At 31.9% G+C, this 19,369-nt stretch overlaps 3 protein-coding genes across 4 annotated transcripts; 1 reads left to right on the top strand and 2 right to left on the bottom strand.

Annotated features, from left to right (window-relative positions):
• The first annotated feature begins 654 nt into the window (after positions 1 to 654).
• On the top strand, positions 655 to 5,982 carry LOC142536853 (aspartyl protease family protein 1). Its single transcript, XM_075642235.1, has 13 exons — positions 655 to 968; positions 1,201 to 1,336; positions 1,577 to 1,812; positions 2,327 to 2,551; positions 2,655 to 2,790; positions 2,864 to 2,937; positions 3,014 to 3,113; positions 3,202 to 3,259; positions 3,769 to 3,840; positions 3,911 to 4,434; positions 4,960 to 5,080; positions 5,303 to 5,351; positions 5,715 to 5,982. The coding sequence occupies exons 1-10, from the start codon at positions 670 to 672 to the stop codon at positions 4,135 to 4,137; spliced, it is 1,563 nt and encodes a 520-aa protein (XP_075498350.1). The 5' UTR covers positions 655 to 669; the 3' UTR covers positions 4,138 to 4,434; positions 4,960 to 5,080; positions 5,303 to 5,351; positions 5,715 to 5,982.
• A 575-nt stretch (positions 5,983 to 6,557) lies between these two features.
• On the bottom strand, positions 6,558 to 8,775 carry LOC142536854 (NEP1-interacting protein-like 1). Its single transcript, XM_075642236.1, has 5 exons — positions 8,340 to 8,775; positions 7,618 to 7,796; positions 7,404 to 7,487; positions 7,059 to 7,226; positions 6,558 to 6,832 (listed from the first exon to the last, which is right to left on the bottom strand). The coding sequence occupies exons 1-5, from the start codon at positions 8,524 to 8,526 to the stop codon at positions 6,710 to 6,712; spliced, it is 741 nt and encodes a 246-aa protein (XP_075498351.1). The 5' UTR covers positions 8,527 to 8,775; the 3' UTR covers positions 6,558 to 6,709.
• An 8,052-nt stretch (positions 8,776 to 16,827) lies between these two features.
• On the bottom strand, positions 16,828 to 18,746 carry LOC142538058 (protein FD-like). 2 transcript variants are annotated; one of them, XM_075643500.1, is made up of 3 exons: positions 17,659 to 18,746; positions 17,414 to 17,491; positions 16,828 to 17,237 (listed from the first exon to the last, which is right to left on the bottom strand). In XM_075643500.1, exon 1 carries the CDS (start codon positions 18,707 to 18,709, stop codon positions 17,927 to 17,929), a length of 783 nt encoding a protein of 260 aa, XP_075499615.1. In that variant the 5' UTR covers positions 18,710 to 18,746; the 3' UTR covers positions 16,828 to 17,237; positions 17,414 to 17,491; positions 17,659 to 17,926. The 2 variants fall into 2 exon arrangements, with proteins under 2 accessions (XP_075499615.1, XP_075499614.1); XM_075643499.1 differs by having other exon boundaries at positions 17,414 to 18,746.
• Positions 18,747 to 19,369: the final 623 nt, after the last annotated feature.

The following is a 19,369-nucleotide window of genomic DNA, read 5'->3' as shown; positions in this document are numbered from 1 at the left end:
CTGATCTTCCATTGTGCTACTCTTATGCTCTTTCGCATGATGCGGCTCTCCCGTAGTCTGCGCGGGTATACCTAGAAAAACAAGGCTTTGCTCGGAGAAATACCATGTCCACTTGTAGAAGCTATCAAATTATATTTTCAGATAGCGTCGAGTTAAAAAAAGCTCGCATAGAAAATGAATTCAAGTTATAATTAATCAGTGTAATTTTTTAAAAGCATTAAATATGATTATGCTAAATTCGTAATTAGTCATATATACAACAAATAGACTAAACAAGCTACTTGATTATTATCTGATGTACGTATAAATATCTTAATAGTAAGTTTTGTGTAAGACTATCATTCATCCGATATATTTTGAAAGAAAATTAATTATTTTTGACATGAAATCGAATATCATAATATATGAGATGATGTGACGAAAGTCTCTGAGATATATTTGTCAATTTACGAGTGATTAGGTTAAGAAAATACCACATGAAATCATTACGATTGACCAATTAATTCAATATTGGACTATAAATGGGGCATTAAAAAAGACAAAAGATGTATGGAGTACTATAAAATCCTTGGTGGGAAAATAGAGTCATTTTTTTTCAACTTCCAACTGGCTTCCAACCGCCACCGGCTCTTCCCTCTCTACAAACGGAACCTAACCATCTTCACTTAGATGTATCCGCGATCCACATTAACGCCATCAATTTTGCTTTTATGGCTGTTTCAGTTCTCCGCCGCTCGGATTTTCACACTGGAAATGCACCACCGATTTTCCGATCATGTCAAGGAGTGGTCTCGACGGACAGGTTCCGGTTATCAGGCGCATAAGTGGCCGGGAAAGGGTAGTGTGGAATACTATGCGCTTTTAGTAAGTCATGATCGCGTGTTGCATGGGAGGAGATTGTCTAATTCAGGTGGCGCTCTCACTTTCTCTGATGGCAACTCTACTTTGCGAATCAGCTCTTTAGGATTGTAAGTATCTGTTGTATACTTCGTAGCATGAAGCTTTATGAGGGGTATCATTCATTGAGTAAACTGTACATTTCTTTTCTTGCAAAAATTTGATGGCATGAGCTTATTTTGTGTTAGATGCGTTATTCTATTTTCAGTGTTAGTTGAGTCCTGATCCTACTTCTTACAAGATTATTTTAGAGTGAATTGGTTGATTATAATTTTTTTGATTTGTCTGTGGAGATTGCTGCAGTTTGCATTATACAACAGTGACGGTTGGGACGCCTGGTATGAGATTTCTTGTGGCCCTTGATACAGGGAGTGATTTATTCTGGGTTCCCTGCAACTGTATGAAATGTGCATCTACAGATGATTCGCCTTATAGTTCTGTATGTTCCCTTCCCTGATTCAGTTGGTTATCTTTTCTGAATGTCACCTTTATGCCTTTTGCTTTTGTGCGTGCATGGAAGATGGTTGTTTCAGCAAAACTTTAGTCAGTGGAGGTGTGTTGATTATATGTAATGTTATTTGTATCGCTTGTACTCCGTCTAACTCTGGTATTCTTGAAGATGTCACACAAGTTCATGGGATCTAGTGGTAAATCTAAACTTATTTGCCTGCCGTTGTAGGATTTTGAGCTAAGCATATACGATCCAGATGGGTCGACTACAAGCCAAAATGTAACTTGTCGCAATGACCTATGTTCCAATCATGACAGCTGCAGTGGTACCTCTAACAATTGCCAATACCATGTGTCATATGTGTCATCCGAAACTTCGACTTCTGGAATTCTGGTTGAAGATGTCCTTCACCTAAGGACATTAGAAAATGATGTGGACTTCGTAAAGGTGTATGTAACATTTGGGTAAGTTGATGCCTGCTAAATATGCTATTGTCCTACTGTTTTGAGAACTTCCATTGGAGTCTTATTCATGGTCAAACGTCTTGCAAGTAAGAAACTTTGCGGCTCTTGACTCTACTCGTACGCACCGACTTAAAAAAATGCTATCGGATCATGGCCTATCACCAGTACTGGTGTACACCTGCACCTAGTCTTGCGAGTCGTTGACCTTAATGCGTATGTCATGTTGCATGAAATTCGAATTGTGAGATTGGAAGAATATATAGACTTTTGAACACTTGATAATATTGGAGATTTTGTCAACGAACATATATTACGGGTGTGCTAAACTAATATCTAGGGAATCGATATATATTGAAGTATTTTGGCCTAATAAACAAAACAAGACTAAATGTTTACCCCACTTGCATTGATTCAACTAGTGTTGCTGTGTTTTTATATTCTTGAAATTTCTTAGATAATTCTAGTAATTTGCATAGCTATGAGTCCTCATAAGTTTCTAACTTTGATGGGTCAGCTGCGGGCAGGTCCAAACTGGCGCCTTTTTGGATATCGCTGCTCCAAATGGTCTATTTGGTCTAGGTTTGGAGAAAATATCAGTTCCTAGTATCTTGTCAAGAGAAGGCTATGTATCAGATTCTTTCTCCTTGTGTTTTGGGTACGATGGGACGGGGAGGATTAACTTTGGTGATAAGGGTAGCCTCGACCAAGAAGAGACCCCATTCAGTATGAACACATTCCAGTGAGTGAATCTTCTTTCACTTGATATTGTTTTTATCGACAACCGATGTTCTTCAATAGCCATAATTGTATCATTAATTTATTTCTAATAAACTGTGTTTCAGCCCTATCTACAATGTTATTGTGACTCAAGTTCGTGTGGGAACTAATGACCTTGATTCAAAATTCGTGGCACTTTTTGATTCCGGCACATCCTTTACATACCTGGTTGATCCTTTATATACAATGCTTTCAGACAGCGTAAGCACTTACATGGAATTTTTAAGTTACTAATTAATTTAGGCATGAATTAATGAACTTTGACTTTCTGCAGTTCAACTCATATATAAGAGATAAGCGGCTTCCACCTGATCCAAGACTCCCTTTTGAATACTGTTATATGATGAGGTCGGAATTAATTGCTGCATGTTTCCCAAGTTTCTTTTGACATATTTTTATTGATTTTCTGCTTGATGATTCGTAGCCCCGACACAAATACAAGTTTGATTCCCGTTATGAGCCTTGTAATGAATGGGGGAGGACAGATGATTGTTCATGATCCAATAGTTGTCATCTCAAGTCCTGTAAGGCCTTATTGCAAGTTGCTTGTTTTACTCATGACGTCCCATGTCTTATTTTTGTCGTCGTTTTTTACATTATTTCTGATTGCAGAATGAACTTGTATACTGCTTAGCTATTGTCAAGAGTCAAGAACTTAATATAATCGGGCGTAAGTTTCCTAGTTGAAGTCATTCTTGTTTATCCTTTGCCTTCCCTTGAGTTTTTCAGTGTATCACTAGATCAGAAGTGCTATTCAGTTGTAAATTATGCTCATGTTTCGGAAATTTCATTCACATATTGAAATATTTTTTATTGAAAGGTGAAAAATAAAGAGATTTAATTTATTAACTCTCAGGTGAAAAATGAAAAGGTTGTATTCAATACATTCGTGATATTTGTGTATGTAAATGCTGAATCAGACCATTCAGTTTTTGAAAGTGGTTCAGAGAGATGGCAATTATACTCTTCTTGATATTAAATATCACTTCAACTGATATAAATTGCATTTACTAGCCTTTTTTGTTTGTGGAATTGATGAACTGTATATCAACGTCTTCTAATTCTTGTGAAGTTCACTGCTCTCTTCGTGAGCTCAAAACAAATTGTTAGTGGGGATGCCTTTTAACTTTCCCCCTGATATTTGTTTAAGACAGCTGATTACTTGCTAACAATCTGCAGAAAACTTCATGACCGGCCACTGCATTGTTTTTGACCGAGAAAAACTTGTCCTTGGTTGGGAGCAATTTGATTGTGAGTTTTTCTTAAATTAGTCAATCCAATGTCTATCTGCTTGTTTCTTAACTTATATTCTGGCCTTCAGCCCTTCATGCAGGTTATGATGCGAAAAATTCAAATGCTTTTCAACCTGAAGATGTAAACAATAACAGCGTGCCACCATCTGTCTCGGTGACCTTCCTTAATCACACTACTAAATCTGATGAACTACAAAGCAGCACTGCTCGAAATCTAGTCATATCATCATTATACAATGTTATTACATTTTATCTAATTCAAGCTTTTTTGATACATACGGTCATTGTCGTTTAACATCCAGTCCAGGCTTCTCGGATTGGTCTATAGAAATTTAGGGATGTAGAAATTCTAATAAAACCACATTTTTATTGACACCTCATTCGTACCAACTTTGTGGTGCATTGTAGCTTTGTGCTGGTCAGATATTTGATTCCTGGTGTTACTGAAATGCAAGTACTTGCTAGCATTGAGGCCTTTATTTCCTCTTTTGATTGAGACGTGGGTGGTTTTTGAGAACCAGCATATGAAATTATAAAGCTGACCATCATATAGTTTATACTAATACCCAAGAGCCAAACGAATCATTTCGAGGTAAATAAGATTGATTTCATAATTTTGATATTAGTTAAATAGTTAGCTTTGATATGTTGGAGATGGGAACAATTTTACTTTCTTGAAATTGAACTATCGTGTTTTATTTCATTGATTGTGCTTTTAAAGAACAGTGTTTTTTAGTGCCTTATGAATAGAAGAGCTTCAGAAAATATCTAATCTTGAAAACTATGTATGATCGCATTACCAAATCTCTTGGACCAAGTGAAATGGAGCGCACATGAAAAATAGGGCAACTAACGCTAGTCAAGACACATATCCTACGACTATTCTCAGCCATACAAATGCTTTTTACACTCGCAACTCCAACATTTGTAATCCATTTATTGAACTCATAATATGGGCATTTGTCATTTTTCCTAATTACCAGTTCAATGTGATATTAATGCACAAACAAAACAGAATAACAGGGACAAGTGCATACGAATTTTTTGCTGCTTATTCATCTTTTCAAATCAATGCATCATTTTTCTGTAAAAAATAATCTAGTTGATACAAATGCAGATACAAGAGGTGTAGCCTGTTCTAGAGAAAATGATGCCCCGGTTTGCCCTAAGCCGCGTCGCCTCCGATCCTCCCTACCCACCCAATTCCTGAACTATCCCCTCCTATGCAGGGAGCATGTGTAAGTTGGAGCGTCTATATGAAAAAATAAAGCAATGGAATCAATTGAATCTGTTGCAAACTTATAGAAATGGAGGCTGTCACTCTCCCTAATATTTTTTTTTTATCCATATTTATGATTTAATACACATATTTCATCCATATTTATGATTTAATATGACATCATTTAATCGCATGCCTGCACTACAAAATTTGATTTTGATGTTACTTTGTTGATGTGCAGCCCGCTGAATTGTGATAGCAGTGGAATTCTCACCATGATTGCTGACGAGGTTTTCTATTAGCTTAATAAGACATACAGTACATATGTGTGCACATGCATGTGTATTCTAATTTCTATGCAATATTATTTTTTATAATTATTTTAAGGAAAAAAAAAATAGCTCTCTCTTATATATTTCAATACATAAAAGATGAGTATTTTAAATACAAAACACACAGTAAACCACTGAGGATGATATCCACTTTATAAATTGGACATGCACCTACGTTTCACTCGATGACTCACGCATTCAAGTAATGCATGTTCGTTTTATACTGCAATGACAGTGTGTCAACTCCATTGTTTATTTACCAAAGGATGAAAAATTTAATGATACATTTATGTTGATGTACATGTATGTGTATAAATGCAGAAAATGGACGTTAGAGAATCAAGTGGATGCAGCGGACACGGATGGTCAGGATCCCCGCCGGGAAGAACAGATAATCCTTTGGTTCACGATACACATTTCCTTCAGATTCGTCATCACAACTTTAATTTCCATTAATAATTAATGATATATTATCAAATTCAAACACCAATAATCATCATCATCATCATCATAAATAAGAACATATTCCTGGACCTATTTTTGTATTCAGTTTCTGTCTGGTTAGATATGAGTTCCTAATTTGTAGATACTACTTGCGTGATTTTTGTTGTGATATTTACTCGAGATGGTTTGACAACAAGGGAATTAGAGAAGATTATTATGGAGTGGGGGAGTGATAAAAATAGCGATTTTGTACGTCTAAAATGATACTCTTTTATATATGTAAGGCAGTGTAGATATGTAATAAAATTTATTTTCAAGGAAAATTTTGTTATTAAGTTGGGGTATATTAAAATTTATACATGTAAGACACTTCTGATGATATAGTTTGAGCTTCGGCTTAAAGGCAAGAAAGCAAAAAAGGGTTCACTTGAATCATATCTTGAAACGTTCAAGTCTAGAAGCTCTCTCTCAAACTTGCTCCTTCCAAGATGTCAAGAAAAAGAAACGCAAAACAAGTACTGCTTAACAAAATTCCGATCTTTCCATCAACTAACTCAACGAACTCGAAACTTCAGTCGATCGAGTTTCGTTTTTCCTCACCTGATCCATGATTCGAACATGATGTCAAGAACACAAGATAAGGGTAAATAAAAAATACTCAAACGAAAGATGAATCACAAGCACCACGTTCGACCAACAACAATGCACATGTCAGTAGGATATAGGAAAACTGGTATTACTCAAAAACTTTATTTACAAAATGGTGATCATCAGATCCGGTATTTGCTCGAAACAACATACATAAAGCCGTACAGAGAAATTCTACAACAAAAATACAAGCGTTTCATGGCATTTACAGAGAGCAAGCAGCATCACAGGTCTCTTCTGCACATTGGGCAAGAACCATGTCTTACTAGCCAAGTATCGATGCAAGGTAGATGAAACAAGTGTTGACAATGGGGCAAACATCGCACGGTCTCCCCTATTTGAAAATCCTACATATATTCAAAAGAATAGCTCCAAATCAGTTGAATTTATTCATATATGCAATATTTGGATATGGGATTTCACTGAAGAGATATTTGTCTATAATAAATATTTTGTATTACATCTTCTGCTAGTTAAACTTTCCTCATTTTATATCATCATTTTGAACAAAATTTGAAATATTTTAACATAGAGCAAAAGAATGAAGATTACTGTGGACAGAATTATGGATACCTGAAGGCAGACCGAACAAGAGACTCCCTCCCCAGAAGTATCAGCAATGTCATCTCCAGTAATTCTTATCTTTGGAATCTTTTTGACGGTCTCTTCCAACAAACCATTCGTCCCGCCCATGTCAAAAATGTTTGGGGATTCTTCAAACGTTGTTTCAATGGCTAGCATCTGATAAACAAAAGAAACTGATTAGAGCAAAAAAACTTGATTTAGTTCCAAACTAGACCATGGCAAATCAAATTGCCAAGTGGTATAGCTCATATTGATTGGATGCTTAAGTATGGTTTTTTTTAATTCAAAGACGAAAGTTGTGATCGATCTAGGTCCTAATGTGGAGCATAATACCTGACTTTGCACGGCGCTAAGCATAGCTGGACCAATTTGCTCCCGCACAAGTCTACCACTCAGAAGGCTTGCTATCACGTCAATCTGTACAATGCAATTACATTCAAGAAATCCTGAGGAAAGCTTGTTGAAATTTTCAAGAATATCATTTAATTTGAGCTTTCAAGGTGTGTGTTGCTTGTAAAGATTTATCAATCCATTCAAGAAATGATACCAAATATAGGACACATTGAATCCCAGATTCTTCAGACTGCCATAGAAGCAGGGATGATTCAAAGACCTCGATCGAGAACACAGCCCCTGATATGGCACCAACCGAAGCCCCTCTCACAAATCCACTCTCCGTCTCTTGGCCGATAAGTGCTCCAGTCATGGCTCCTAATAACGTACCCACTGCAGATCAAGAAGTAGCTCCTTCAGTACCATAATCTTAAGCAGACATACCAAAACAGAGACCTCTCATCAGCTGTTGTCGCACAATTCGTGAAAATTCTTAAAACCCCAAAAAAAACACAAATCTACATTTAAATATTGGGACAAAATTCACAAAAGGTATTCTTTTGCATTCCTTCCATGACACAGGAAAATTTACAATCTCTTTCACCGATTTTCTTGAACTCTATACTTTACATTGTTTTTCCTGCTTCCCCTAAAGGATTAAGAGGATCCACTTGGGAGAACTTTCTAAACCTTAAACATAATACAAGAATCCAAACACATTTACACATATATAAATGTTAGAAAAAATAATCAAGATCCAAGGAAAACCCAGACCAGAATCACCAAACCCACCTCATAAAACACAGAAAAACAAATTTAAAAAAAAAAAAACCATAGAATCGAGCCGAAAATTTACGGTCTTGACATGCTACTTATCCGAGAACCAATTATCATCAATATAACTCAGTGAAGCATAGAGAGGTCTGAACCACTAACCTAAGGCGAAGAAAAAAGTTAAAACTGCAGAGAAAACATTCCCAACGACGGCAGAAACAGCAAATCGAACGAATTCTTTGATCTTATTCACCAAAGAACCAAGTAAACAAGATTCTGCAGCTGATGCTAATGAAGACGGCGGCCGAGAATGAGGTGGGTATCCATAAAACTCCATCGATTCATTCATAATAGTGATTACAATAATAAAAAACAAAGATGAATGATCAAACGAAGACAACAAAAATATACGTTTTGAACAGCCTTAATTGTGTTCTCTTGATTTTACAATCTAAGTATTATTTATATATATATAATTAAAAAAGAGGCCTCTTCCCGTCGAGATTTAATCGGATCAAAAAAATTATTTGAAAAAGAGAAAAAGTTCATCAAGTGGAATTTAAATATGATCTCCTTCGTGAGCTTCGATTGCTTTAACAAATATGTGGTCCTGAGATCGACCACATTAATGGGTAATTAACGTGGAAGAAATCGAATCTTAAATATTAAGGAACACATTTTGGACAACATATGGTTATTTTCGATCTGATTTAAATATATAATTAAAAAAATTAGGGTCTCTTGTTAGACGATCTCACGAATATTCATCTAGAAGAGTCAATTCTAATGATATTCACAATAAAAAAATAATATTCTTAGCATAAAAAGTAATATTTTTCATGGATGACACAAATAAGACATATGTCTTACAAAAGACGACCCGTGAGACCGTTTCACAAAAATTTTTGCCAATAAAAAATCAAAAAATAATAATAATAATTTATATGAATCGAATGGAGTCAGTTATCTGTTTCATAAAATTAATATATGAAATAATCTTTGTTTTTTTAAGTACGGACACACGTATTAATCACATGTATATATATATGTATACGTATATCTTTTAGTTTTTTTTAAATACGGACACACGTATTAATATGAATTATTATAATTATTTTTAAAAATTACACATCTAATTTTTTCGGGAAAAAATAAATGGAAGATATTTTTGATCTGACACGGAGACATATTTAATGATGACAAATAAATAAACTAAAAGGAAACAGACGGTTCATATTATTTTATATATTTCACATTAATATCCCATAGTAATTGCCTATCTATCTATCTATCTATCTATCTGTATACATATATATATAGTAGATCTTTTGAGAGATTGTCTCACGAATATTTATCTGTGAGATGGATCAATCCTACCGATATACACAATAAAAAATAATACTCTTAGCATAAAAAGTAATAATTTGTCATGGATGACTCAAATAAGAGATCTGTCTCACGAAATACGACCCGTGAGTTCGTCTCACACAAGTTTTTGTTTATATACATATATGTATATATATATGTGTATTTATTTATTTTCTATGAAAATGTATATACATATACAGTTATTATGTATAAAATTCATAAAAATATAAAGAACATTTATCTGCTAAATGTGTTTTTAGTTTTAACTTTTTACACTTGAAAATGTTTGAATTTAGTGAAGATGGAACAATTTCTTATACAAGTCTGCCAGTCGCCCATCTTTGGTCAAAACAAGGAATTCATCAAAGATAATAAAATTCATATTTAATAAACGGTAAGTGTCGCAGCCATGTAATAATAATTTAATGTCGAAATTTTCAATAAGTATATATAATATATTATATTTTGCGTAGGTTGGAAATATTTTTTCATACTTAAAAAATCAATTTTCACTGCATAAATTATACTCGTGAAGTCAGTTTTATATATTGTATATTTAATTTTTTTTGGATAAATAAATTCAATTCTTGATTTATGAATTTCATAAAATCGAACAAAAATAAATACTGGATGACCGTTGAAATTATACCTTTGTATTTCAATTTCAAATTGGAAGGTGGAAAGCATAAGTTGAAACATCAATGAAAACATTAATTATTATATCCTACACATAAAGTATTTATCTCTTGTGTTGTGGTCGAATGTTAGTTTCTATATCATCAATATATAAGTCAATTTTTATAAAAATATGAAAGACTAACATGATTTAGTGATATTAAAATATGATAAGAAACACTTTCGATGTAGCATAAATTATCTCCTATTAGACAGCTTTACGTATTTATATTTGTATGATGAGTTGATCTGGTTCATATGTACGAAGAAAAAAATAATATTTTTACCATAAAAAAATTAAGGCAAAAACTTGTGTGTGACGGTCTCATGGGTCGTATTTTGTAAGATGAATTTCTTATTTGGGTCATCTATGAAAAAATATTATTTTTTATGCTAAGAGTATTATTTTTTATTGTGAATATCGGTAGGGTTGATCCGTCTCACAGATAAAAATTCATGAGACCGAATCACAAGAGACGTACTCAAAATTAATGAACTAGGTTACGTTTGGATATCTATCTCACAAACTAATCAATGAGATAATTCATAAAAGTTTTTGTGTTGATAAATAATAAGTGCTAAAATTAAGTACATTGTAAAATTATGTATGTGTGTGTATATATATCGTATCTCTTCATTATTTATATGAGATGCAATTAATAACATGATTAATCAATGCCAAACATATTAATTTCTCAAGAAAATTTCGAAAAAAGGAAGAAAAAAAAAAGAATAATACGATATTTGTCAAAATTGGAAGCGAGTGAATTAATGTTGCGATATTTGTCAAAAATCCAAGCCATCCATAAGTGTTTTCTTTTTTTAAAAAAAATATTACTATTATCGAAAATCCCGATAATAAAGAGAAATTTTGTGTCTTGATCTCTGTTTAAGTATTTTTTAAAAAAAATTAAATTATAATATGATTTATTATTATTTTTATAATTATGATATTAATTTTATTTGAATATAAATCAAATTAATTTTAAAAAGATTTTGTGTGGACGAATACACTTTAGAAAATATAATGGAAAGATCTAAGACGGGCCATGCGGGGGCCTGGGAGCTCTTTATATGGCCAACTTGAGAAGGCGGCCCGCCCAATCAGGTTTCAACCACGTCCTGAATAGACTTGTCAAATTGGGTTAGGCCCGTCAGACCGATCCGTCCCGCTATAAAAATTGAACGGTTTGGGTTGATAAAATAACAGCCCGTTTGGAGGTGGGCCAAATGGGTTGGGCCCGTTTGGGTTGCGGGCCAAGACGGGTCGAGCCCAAACGGGACGGGCTGGCCCGCCAAATTAGGATAAAATTTTATATTTTTAAGTTTTAAGTTTTATATAAAAATTGGAATAAGTTTCATGCGCCTCCATGTCTTAGAACAAATATATTGACAATTTACTCAGAACAAATTTATTGATAATTTACTCTTACAACAAATATACATAAATAAAATTAAAAAAAAAAGAAATTTAAATATATATATAAAGAAAACAAAAGGGAAGAAATTCCTATAAATTTTATTCATGAATCTTAAAATAATTTTTAAGCATAAAAGTTGTTTGTGAACCCAAGAGTGGTTTCGTTTGAAGTCCGACGAGTTGCAGTGAAATTTTGTGGATCCAACGAAAGTTTGTTAATTATGTGTATTGTTGAACACATAATATTTTTTAAAATTTACAACCGTCTCTTTCCTCGATTTTATGTTCTTTTCCATTTCTCAATCTTCATGTTTGGTTTAAACACTTCAATTTTTATGGATTATGTTGTATGCTTTCTTAATTTCTTATTTCAATGTTTTTAATTATTTTATGAAACTATTTGACTGAAATATATTTAGAATTTTTTTTTGAAAAAATAAGCGGGTCGGCCCGCCTAACCCGCGGCCCAAGGTGGGTTGGGCTGGGTTGACCATTTAGAGGCCCGTCCCACCCCGCCTAATGGCGAGTTGCGGCGGGTGATGCGTTTGCCCGTCCCACCAACTCATTTTGACCTATCTAGTCCTAAAGTAGGGAATCCGTTGAAATGTATCAAATTTAAATAAATTCATATTTTATTATTTTAAAAAATAATATATATTTCTTTCCCCAAATAAAATTGACCAATGACTGACACCAGCGCTTCCATTACGTGTTAGGTTGGGATGCAGGTCAGTCGATTAGCCTTATCACACGTGATACAAAAGCCTTCACATATTAAGCTATTATTTAAAGAATAGATATTTTGTTTGACGATTTTTCATAGATCGATCAAGTTTTGTAAGAGCTATATTTCACAAAATTGATCCGTGAGATCAGCGTAACAATTTTATATATAAACATGATCGGTAAATGTGAATCAGAGATTAAGAAGAAAATACGAATTTACGACATTGGTTGGGTATATTCAGAATGAGTTCTACGACCAAAGTTCGAAATATTGTAGTGTAGAGCCAAACAATTGGGGTTTTGTTGATTGGAGAAGGTCTTCAACATGCTGTGTCCAATACGACAATGGAACGAATATAGGACAGATTTAGCCAAACTCAGGATATCTTATGCCTTACTTTTAGACCTGTCTCGGCCACAGGCGGAGTCACGTGGTTGTTTACTCGGGTTTTTAGCCCGGGTGATCTAATTTTTTTAAAAAATATATATATATGTAAATTTTGTATAAATTTGAAATAATATGATATTAGCCCGGGTAGATCAATTTAAAATATTAAAAGATTTTAGAGTTTAAAATTTCAGCTCGGACGGAGCCATATTTCTGGCTCCGCTACTGGTCTCGGGACCTAGAATGTTCAATTTGAGTTAGACTCGTTTCAAATTACATTAAAAAAAATATTTCAGTCATTAAACAATAAAAATTGTTTAAAAATTAATAAATATTCAAAATAATTTTCTAATTTAATAATATTATCATAAGTTAAAATATGTTAATTTATATATAACTCATAATAAAATAAAATTCATGATTATATATTTTCATATCAATTAATTATATCATGATAGAAAAATTATTTTTTTAATCATAAAATATTATGAACTAATATCATAGATTAAATAGTTATCCATTTAACCGGGCGGATACGGAGTCTAACCCACCTTGAGTGAATGTGAGTTTAACAAAGAGTCGAGTTCAAACTCCACCCATTGATATCTCTATCTTAAAGTTAAGTACACACATGTATAAATATAACAATCTATATACCTATAAAAGTGTGGATGATGGGCGAAGTTTTTGCATTATGATTTTACTACACTGCCCAAAAACTATGCATTGTTTGTATTAATTGCATGGACATTTGTGAAAAAAGTGTATAAAATTTAGGGACAAATTTGGGATATTGAATTTGTAATGTATTGATTATTTATTTAGTTGATGTATTTATTTTTTTAAACACATGAAAATCATAGTGTTTTTATTTTTTTGATAGAAAATTGTAGAATAAGAAATTTTGAAAAAAATATTACATAAAAATTGAATAAATATTCAATAATAAAAAATACATTAGAGAAATAATATTTTCTACGTACATAATTCTTAAAAAAAATATTAAAAGAGTAGATTTTTTAATTAAAAAAATATATTTTTCATTAAAATATTAAAATAATATATATTTAAAATTGAATTTGTAATGTATTGATTATTTATTTAATTAATGTTATTTATTTTTTTGAACTCATTAAACACATGATGATCATAGTGTTTTTATTTTTTAATAGAAAATTGTAAAATAAGAAACTTTGAAAATGATGTTACATAAAAATTAAATAAATATTATGATAATAAAAATACATTAGAGAAATAACATTTTCTTGATACATAATTCTTAGAAAAAATATTAAAAGAATATATTTTTTTAGTTTTAAAAAATTATTAAAAATATTAAAAGAATATATATTTTACTATTATACTTATAAAAGTATAAAAACAATAACAAAATTTTTCATTGTAAATTTTCTACTATCCCCTTAAATTGTGTGTTGTTAGATTAATTGCATGAAAATTTTCTACACAATTTATGGGAAATTTGTGCATTAAAAATGAATATATGTTTGATAATAAATTTTTTTATTTATATACCTACAAAAATGTAGATCATTGGTCATGTTTTCGAATTGTCAAAAGATAAAAATGATTTCCTCGTCAATACAAATCCAAAAATTCAATAAAGATATATATGTAAATTTCTAATATTTGTAAGTGTAAAAATGAAATATCAAAAATTTTATTTATTCCATCTAATATATAATTAATTAATAGCATAATTATTCCACATAATATTCAATTAATAGTAACAAATGCTAATGAATTATCACTATAATATACATTGATTGTAGTAATTTATATCACTTCAAGAATAAAATGTAACTCTAATATTAATTTTCTCAAATAATCCATCTTTATACTACCTTTAAATATTTTATCCTTTTAATTTTTTCTCTACATGTTATTTTATGATTCTAATACAATTTTGTAATTATATTTTAGTGTAGTTTCTAATTAAGTAATAAATTATAGCATCACAAAAAGATATAAGAAAAATAATAATTATATATGCAATAGTACAATAATATGATAAGTATATAATAATATAATAATATGAAATTTAATACTAATATATTTTATGATTTTTTAACTAAGAATTGAAAGTAAAGAGTTTAATAAATTATTTAGTAGAATTTATATCAATAATTATTAATGTTAATATATTAATAATATCATAAAATATGAATCTCATAAAAAAATTCAGAGAGTTAGCTGTAATAAGAAATTTAAATATTTTAGTTGCAATTTTTTTTAAAAAAAATGATATATCAGACAAATTTATAAATTCAATAAACAAAATTTGGTAGTATTGGAAACATCTACTAAAAATGTTTAAGATTTAGGCGTTAAGAGTCTAAAGTTAAATCCGACCATGGTTTTCAAAAACAGTGAAATCAAAATCAGAACTAATCTTTTCTTAGCTTCAGTTCCAAAATTATCTATCATAATATATAAGTTTATGGAGCAATTTTTTATAAAATTATATCTCAGACAAATTTTTTGCAAACATACTTTTTTAAAAAATTATTATTTTTGAAAACATACTCAGACAATTTTTTTGCAAACATACTCATATTTTTTGAAGGCTTAATGAAAAATATAAATTATATACTTTTTAAAATTATTCATTAATTAATGTATATGAAATTTAATTTATCTATGATATCGAATTCTAAAAACAAAAGGTAAAAAAGAGTATGTAGGAGGTTAAATAATATTTAAATTGAATAATATAGGTTATATTTTATTATCAATATTATTAGTTCATTAGTTTTGATAATATTTTGATGAGTTAGTCACATATATTTTAAATTGATAATTATTTGTCCTTAGTGTGCTTCACTTATATAAATTATGATTTATGCATTTATAAAATCCATAATTTGGTTGATTTTTAGGTTATTATACCTTATACGTGGTGCTTAGATATATATATATTTTCAAAATTTGTTTCAGTTCAATTCGTTCTATATATTATGCTCATTATAATTTATTATATAACATAAAATCAACAGCTTGAATTTTAATTTGAGAAATAATTTTGAAAGTAAGGTATATAATAGCACATTTGGGAGGGTGTGCTAGAGGCAGCTAAGTGTTGGAAGATTTGGACTTGGCTATGCAAGCAAGTCAACTCGAGTTGGTTAATGCCTTGGACACGTATAAGCCTTGAATTTGATGTTTGGGCAGTTGTGTGGACGTTTTGGGACACTTGGCCAACGTTTAGGACAAGTTACAGGAAGACAAGCATGTAATCTGGCAGCAGTTAGGCTTGTTCTTATCCAGACCAAGCAGTTAAGCTTGACAAGTGGCAGTTCCAGGAGAAGTTACTCGAGTTTATCTAATATTGTGCATTGTATTTCATTTATATAAGCCATGAGTTGCACAAGGCTTGGACACACACGAATGTTATGCCTTTTTGTGTCCAAGCCATTGGCATATTGTTTCTTTATATTGTTATTAATTAATTTATTCGTTTAATATGACAAAAGACTAAAGCCAGATAAATAAAAAAATGATTCAATTAATTTTTAAAAAATCAAATTTTAATTTTTATTAAAAAATTAATATTTACGTGCATCGCACATGCTTCTTGCCAGTAATATACACACACTTTGATAAATCAATTTTTAAAAAAGGAAATGGCATTTAAGATAATGAACACCTTAAGCCACTGGATTAGTTTGATCAACTTTATAAACTTCAAGTTTGAGCACAAGACTTGGGTCCTAAAAGGTATCAGAAAGTTTTAAGAGAGGGAAGACACTGATATGCTAGGTCTCGATTATACACATGTGCGCGCGGATTTGACGAACTGCATTTTTATAAATTTTTAAAACTGTTTTTAAGAATTAGTACTGGTTGGGGGTGTGTTTTATTAATATATATGTTGGGGATGTGTTTTATATATATGTATATAAAAAATACACCATATGTCATTTTATATGCATCTTTTTTCAACTATAGAATCCACTCGTTTAAATTAAAAGTATCATCTTTTTTCCACATATTGCGCACTCAGAAAACCAATACTGAAATGTCCCTCGATCGAATAATTCATTGCGCCACAGACAAAATATATATACATAAATACATATATGAACGTACGTGAACAAAACAACAAAAGATCAAGTCAAATCCAACGTGGTGTGAGAAGAGATCATTCAACGCCGAATGGGAATCCAAACTATGTTCTTACAATCTTAATCTTTACACTGTTTGCCGTACAATTATATATCCTTACACAACCAAATGTCAGGTCCTACCCTCCCTCCTTTTCCGCCAGAACAAGAAAAAAGGGTCCCAACCCTAACAGCTTCATCCCTCTTTTGACAACTAACCACCCACCAATCTGTCATCCCATTTCACCCTTTTAAGCTTTTTTACTATTTGGAGAAATGGGATTTCAAAATGGAGCGGTAGATGACCTCTGGAGAGTCTTCTTTTTGGCATATCGATGAGTATCAGCTGCAGCTGCATTCAACTTTTACATATATTGTCAAAAAATTTAGCCATCAATTACAAGGTGACGGAGAAAAAACAAAAATTGTGTCTAGGATTAGCAACAAATAATGGAGATCGGATCATAAAGTAAAACAAAAAAACAAGGGTCCATGCAAGAATTAGCGATGGGTTTTTAATCTAATTTAATTTAACTACCTGTTGCTGCTGTTTCTTGAGCCTGGCGTTTTCTTCCAGTAAATGGGCTACTTCCAACTCCAATTCGTTCGTGTAAGCCTGTATAGTTAATTGATAAATGCATGCCAGCTTAAGTACTTAATATTGTCATAACAAGAAACTAAACTGAGTGCGCGCGCGTTTGTTTCTGGACTGCCTAGCTACGAGAGTATTTTGATTTTGTTTTTTTTTCTAGTTTCCCTTTAAAAGTGGAACAATTTTCCTACCTGAAACTGACATCTTGATAAGATATGGCATTATCCCCATGCTGAATGCTAAATGCGGTAAGAAGAGACTATATAAACACTCTCTTTTTCGCATGCAGGTTCCATTTATTCCACGGAGTAGATATGCATGAAGTAATGAACACATGATGTGGTTTATGAATGTGACCTCAAGTTCTTAAATTTTATTATTAAAAGTTGTGCACTTTAAATCAAACTTCCTTTCTCCTGAATGTACTCGTACGTATAATGCAAATAAAATCATTAAGTTTCATCCTTTTTTTTTGTATACTGCACAAGTTAAATCAAGAAAATGAACCAAGAAAAATTCGAAAAGAAATGATGAAACTGTATCTTGAAATACACAAGAAATACTAATGTTTGGTGTAAAGAGATGATGAAGAACGATATTTTCCTGTTTTCTAGCTCTTGAACGAGCAGCAGACTCGCGGTTCTTCATCATACGCTTGTGATGGCGGTCGACGGAGCTTCTACCCAAATCAGGGAACCTCTTATTCCCACAGCCGGGACTCTCGTCGGTAACCCGGCCTTCAAACGGCAAGACGAGAGGAGACACATGACTTGAAACGTGACCACGATGATCTTGAGGATGCAAACCAAGTTGAGCGCGATTAAAGTACTGTTCCTGACGAGAGCTTAAGCTGAGAACAGTGGGTGGCGGAGGGGGAGGAGAAGCATCCACGGCTGAGTGTGGCGGATCTTTACCAAAAAAATCCTGAAGAATCATCCCACGAGAGGAGTTATTGCCCGGGTGAAGAGAAGAAAGGGTGATGTCATTCCAAATCTCTTCCATAGGTTTGGGCAATCTGGAGTTACTACTATTGGTATCATTTCCAAGAATTGCATAGGAAGAGGAAGATGAAAAGGGGATCGAGTTTGAAGAGGAAGGAGATGTCCACATTTGGAGAGGCAATGAAATGAAGGGGTCATCGGAGGTAATTTTAGGTGGGAATCCATTGATTGTATTTGGAAAGATGCAATGTAGGGGAATAGGACACTGGTTCTCTTGTACGGGGGATTGCTGTATTGTCATGTCCTTATTTTGCCAAACAGATCATGGGGGACGTCCCCAATGCTTTCTGCAATCCTACTTTTATTTTTTGCAAGTAGTTAGTGTCATCTATATGATCATATAAAACTACGAACAAAACATGGTGTGTTACTAGCTATTTTATTAACATGTTAAAATATTTTTCGTGTTATCAAAAATTATTTGATCTTATAACAGTATAACGATTCGATCACTTTCTTGCAAAAGAGCAACAATTGATCTCCAACAATGATATACACCAATTGCACTCACTATAGTGTATGATAATTGAATACATGACCTTAACTCTAATATCAATTATAAGATCATAACGTTTGTCGTCTTATAAAAAACTATAACTCATAGTAACGATGTAGCTCAAATCTTTTAAATTATACAATAACTCAAACATTGCATTTTGTCGCTCTCCTTCCTTCTTGTCCATTTTTTAAAAATATCCAAAAAAATCTTAGTTCTCATAAAATAAAGAAAAAAAATGAAAATGAGTAAGAAATGAAAAAATATATATTTTACAATATTAAATATCTATACATAGTTTTTTTAAGGAATATTTATACATAGTTAGATATGATAGAATTCGAAATTTCATATAATTTATGTTTTTTATTTTTTTTAAAAAAAGTTTGTGACTTTTGTTTCCTT

The sequence above is a fragment of the Primulina tabacum genome, chromosome 2, assembly GCF_025594145.1.
Source record: "Primulina tabacum isolate GXHZ01 chromosome 2, ASM2559414v2, whole genome shotgun sequence".
Taxonomy (NCBI): domain Eukaryota; kingdom Viridiplantae; phylum Streptophyta; class Magnoliopsida; order Lamiales; family Gesneriaceae; genus Primulina; species Primulina tabacum.
Note: the sequence above shows the minus strand (reverse complement) of the source record. Positions and strands in the feature narration are given on the sequence as shown.

Excerpts from the sequence above, each read along its gene's own strand:
- LOC142536853 (XM_075642235.1), top strand. The coding sequence starts at position 670 with ATGTATCCGCGATCCACATTAACGCCATCAATTTTGCTTTTATGGCTG. Across the intron at positions 2,938-3,013 it reads GAATACTGTTATATGATGAG|CCCCGACACAAATACAAGTT; the intron begins GTCGGAATTAAT and ends GATGATTCGTAG. Across the intron at positions 3,114-3,201 it reads TAGTTGTCATCTCAAGTCCT|AATGAACTTGTATACTGCTT; the intron begins GTAAGGCCTTAT and ends TTCTGATTGCAG.
- LOC142538058 (XM_075643499.1), bottom strand. The coding sequence starts at position 18,709 with ATGACAATACAGCAATCCCCCGTACAAGAGAACCAGTGTCCTATTCCC.
- LOC142536854 (XM_075642236.1), bottom strand. The coding sequence starts at position 8,526 with ATGAATGAATCGATGGAGTTTTATGGATACCCACCTCATTCTCGGCCG. Across the intron at positions 7,797-8,339 it reads AACTTTTTTCTTCGCCTTAG|TGGGTACGTTATTAGGAGCC; the intron begins GTTAGTGGTTCA and ends CTTGATCTGCAG. Across the intron at positions 7,488-7,617 it reads TTCAATGTGTCCTATATTTG|ATTGACGTGATAGCAAGCCT; the intron begins GTATCATTTCTT and ends TGCATTGTACAG.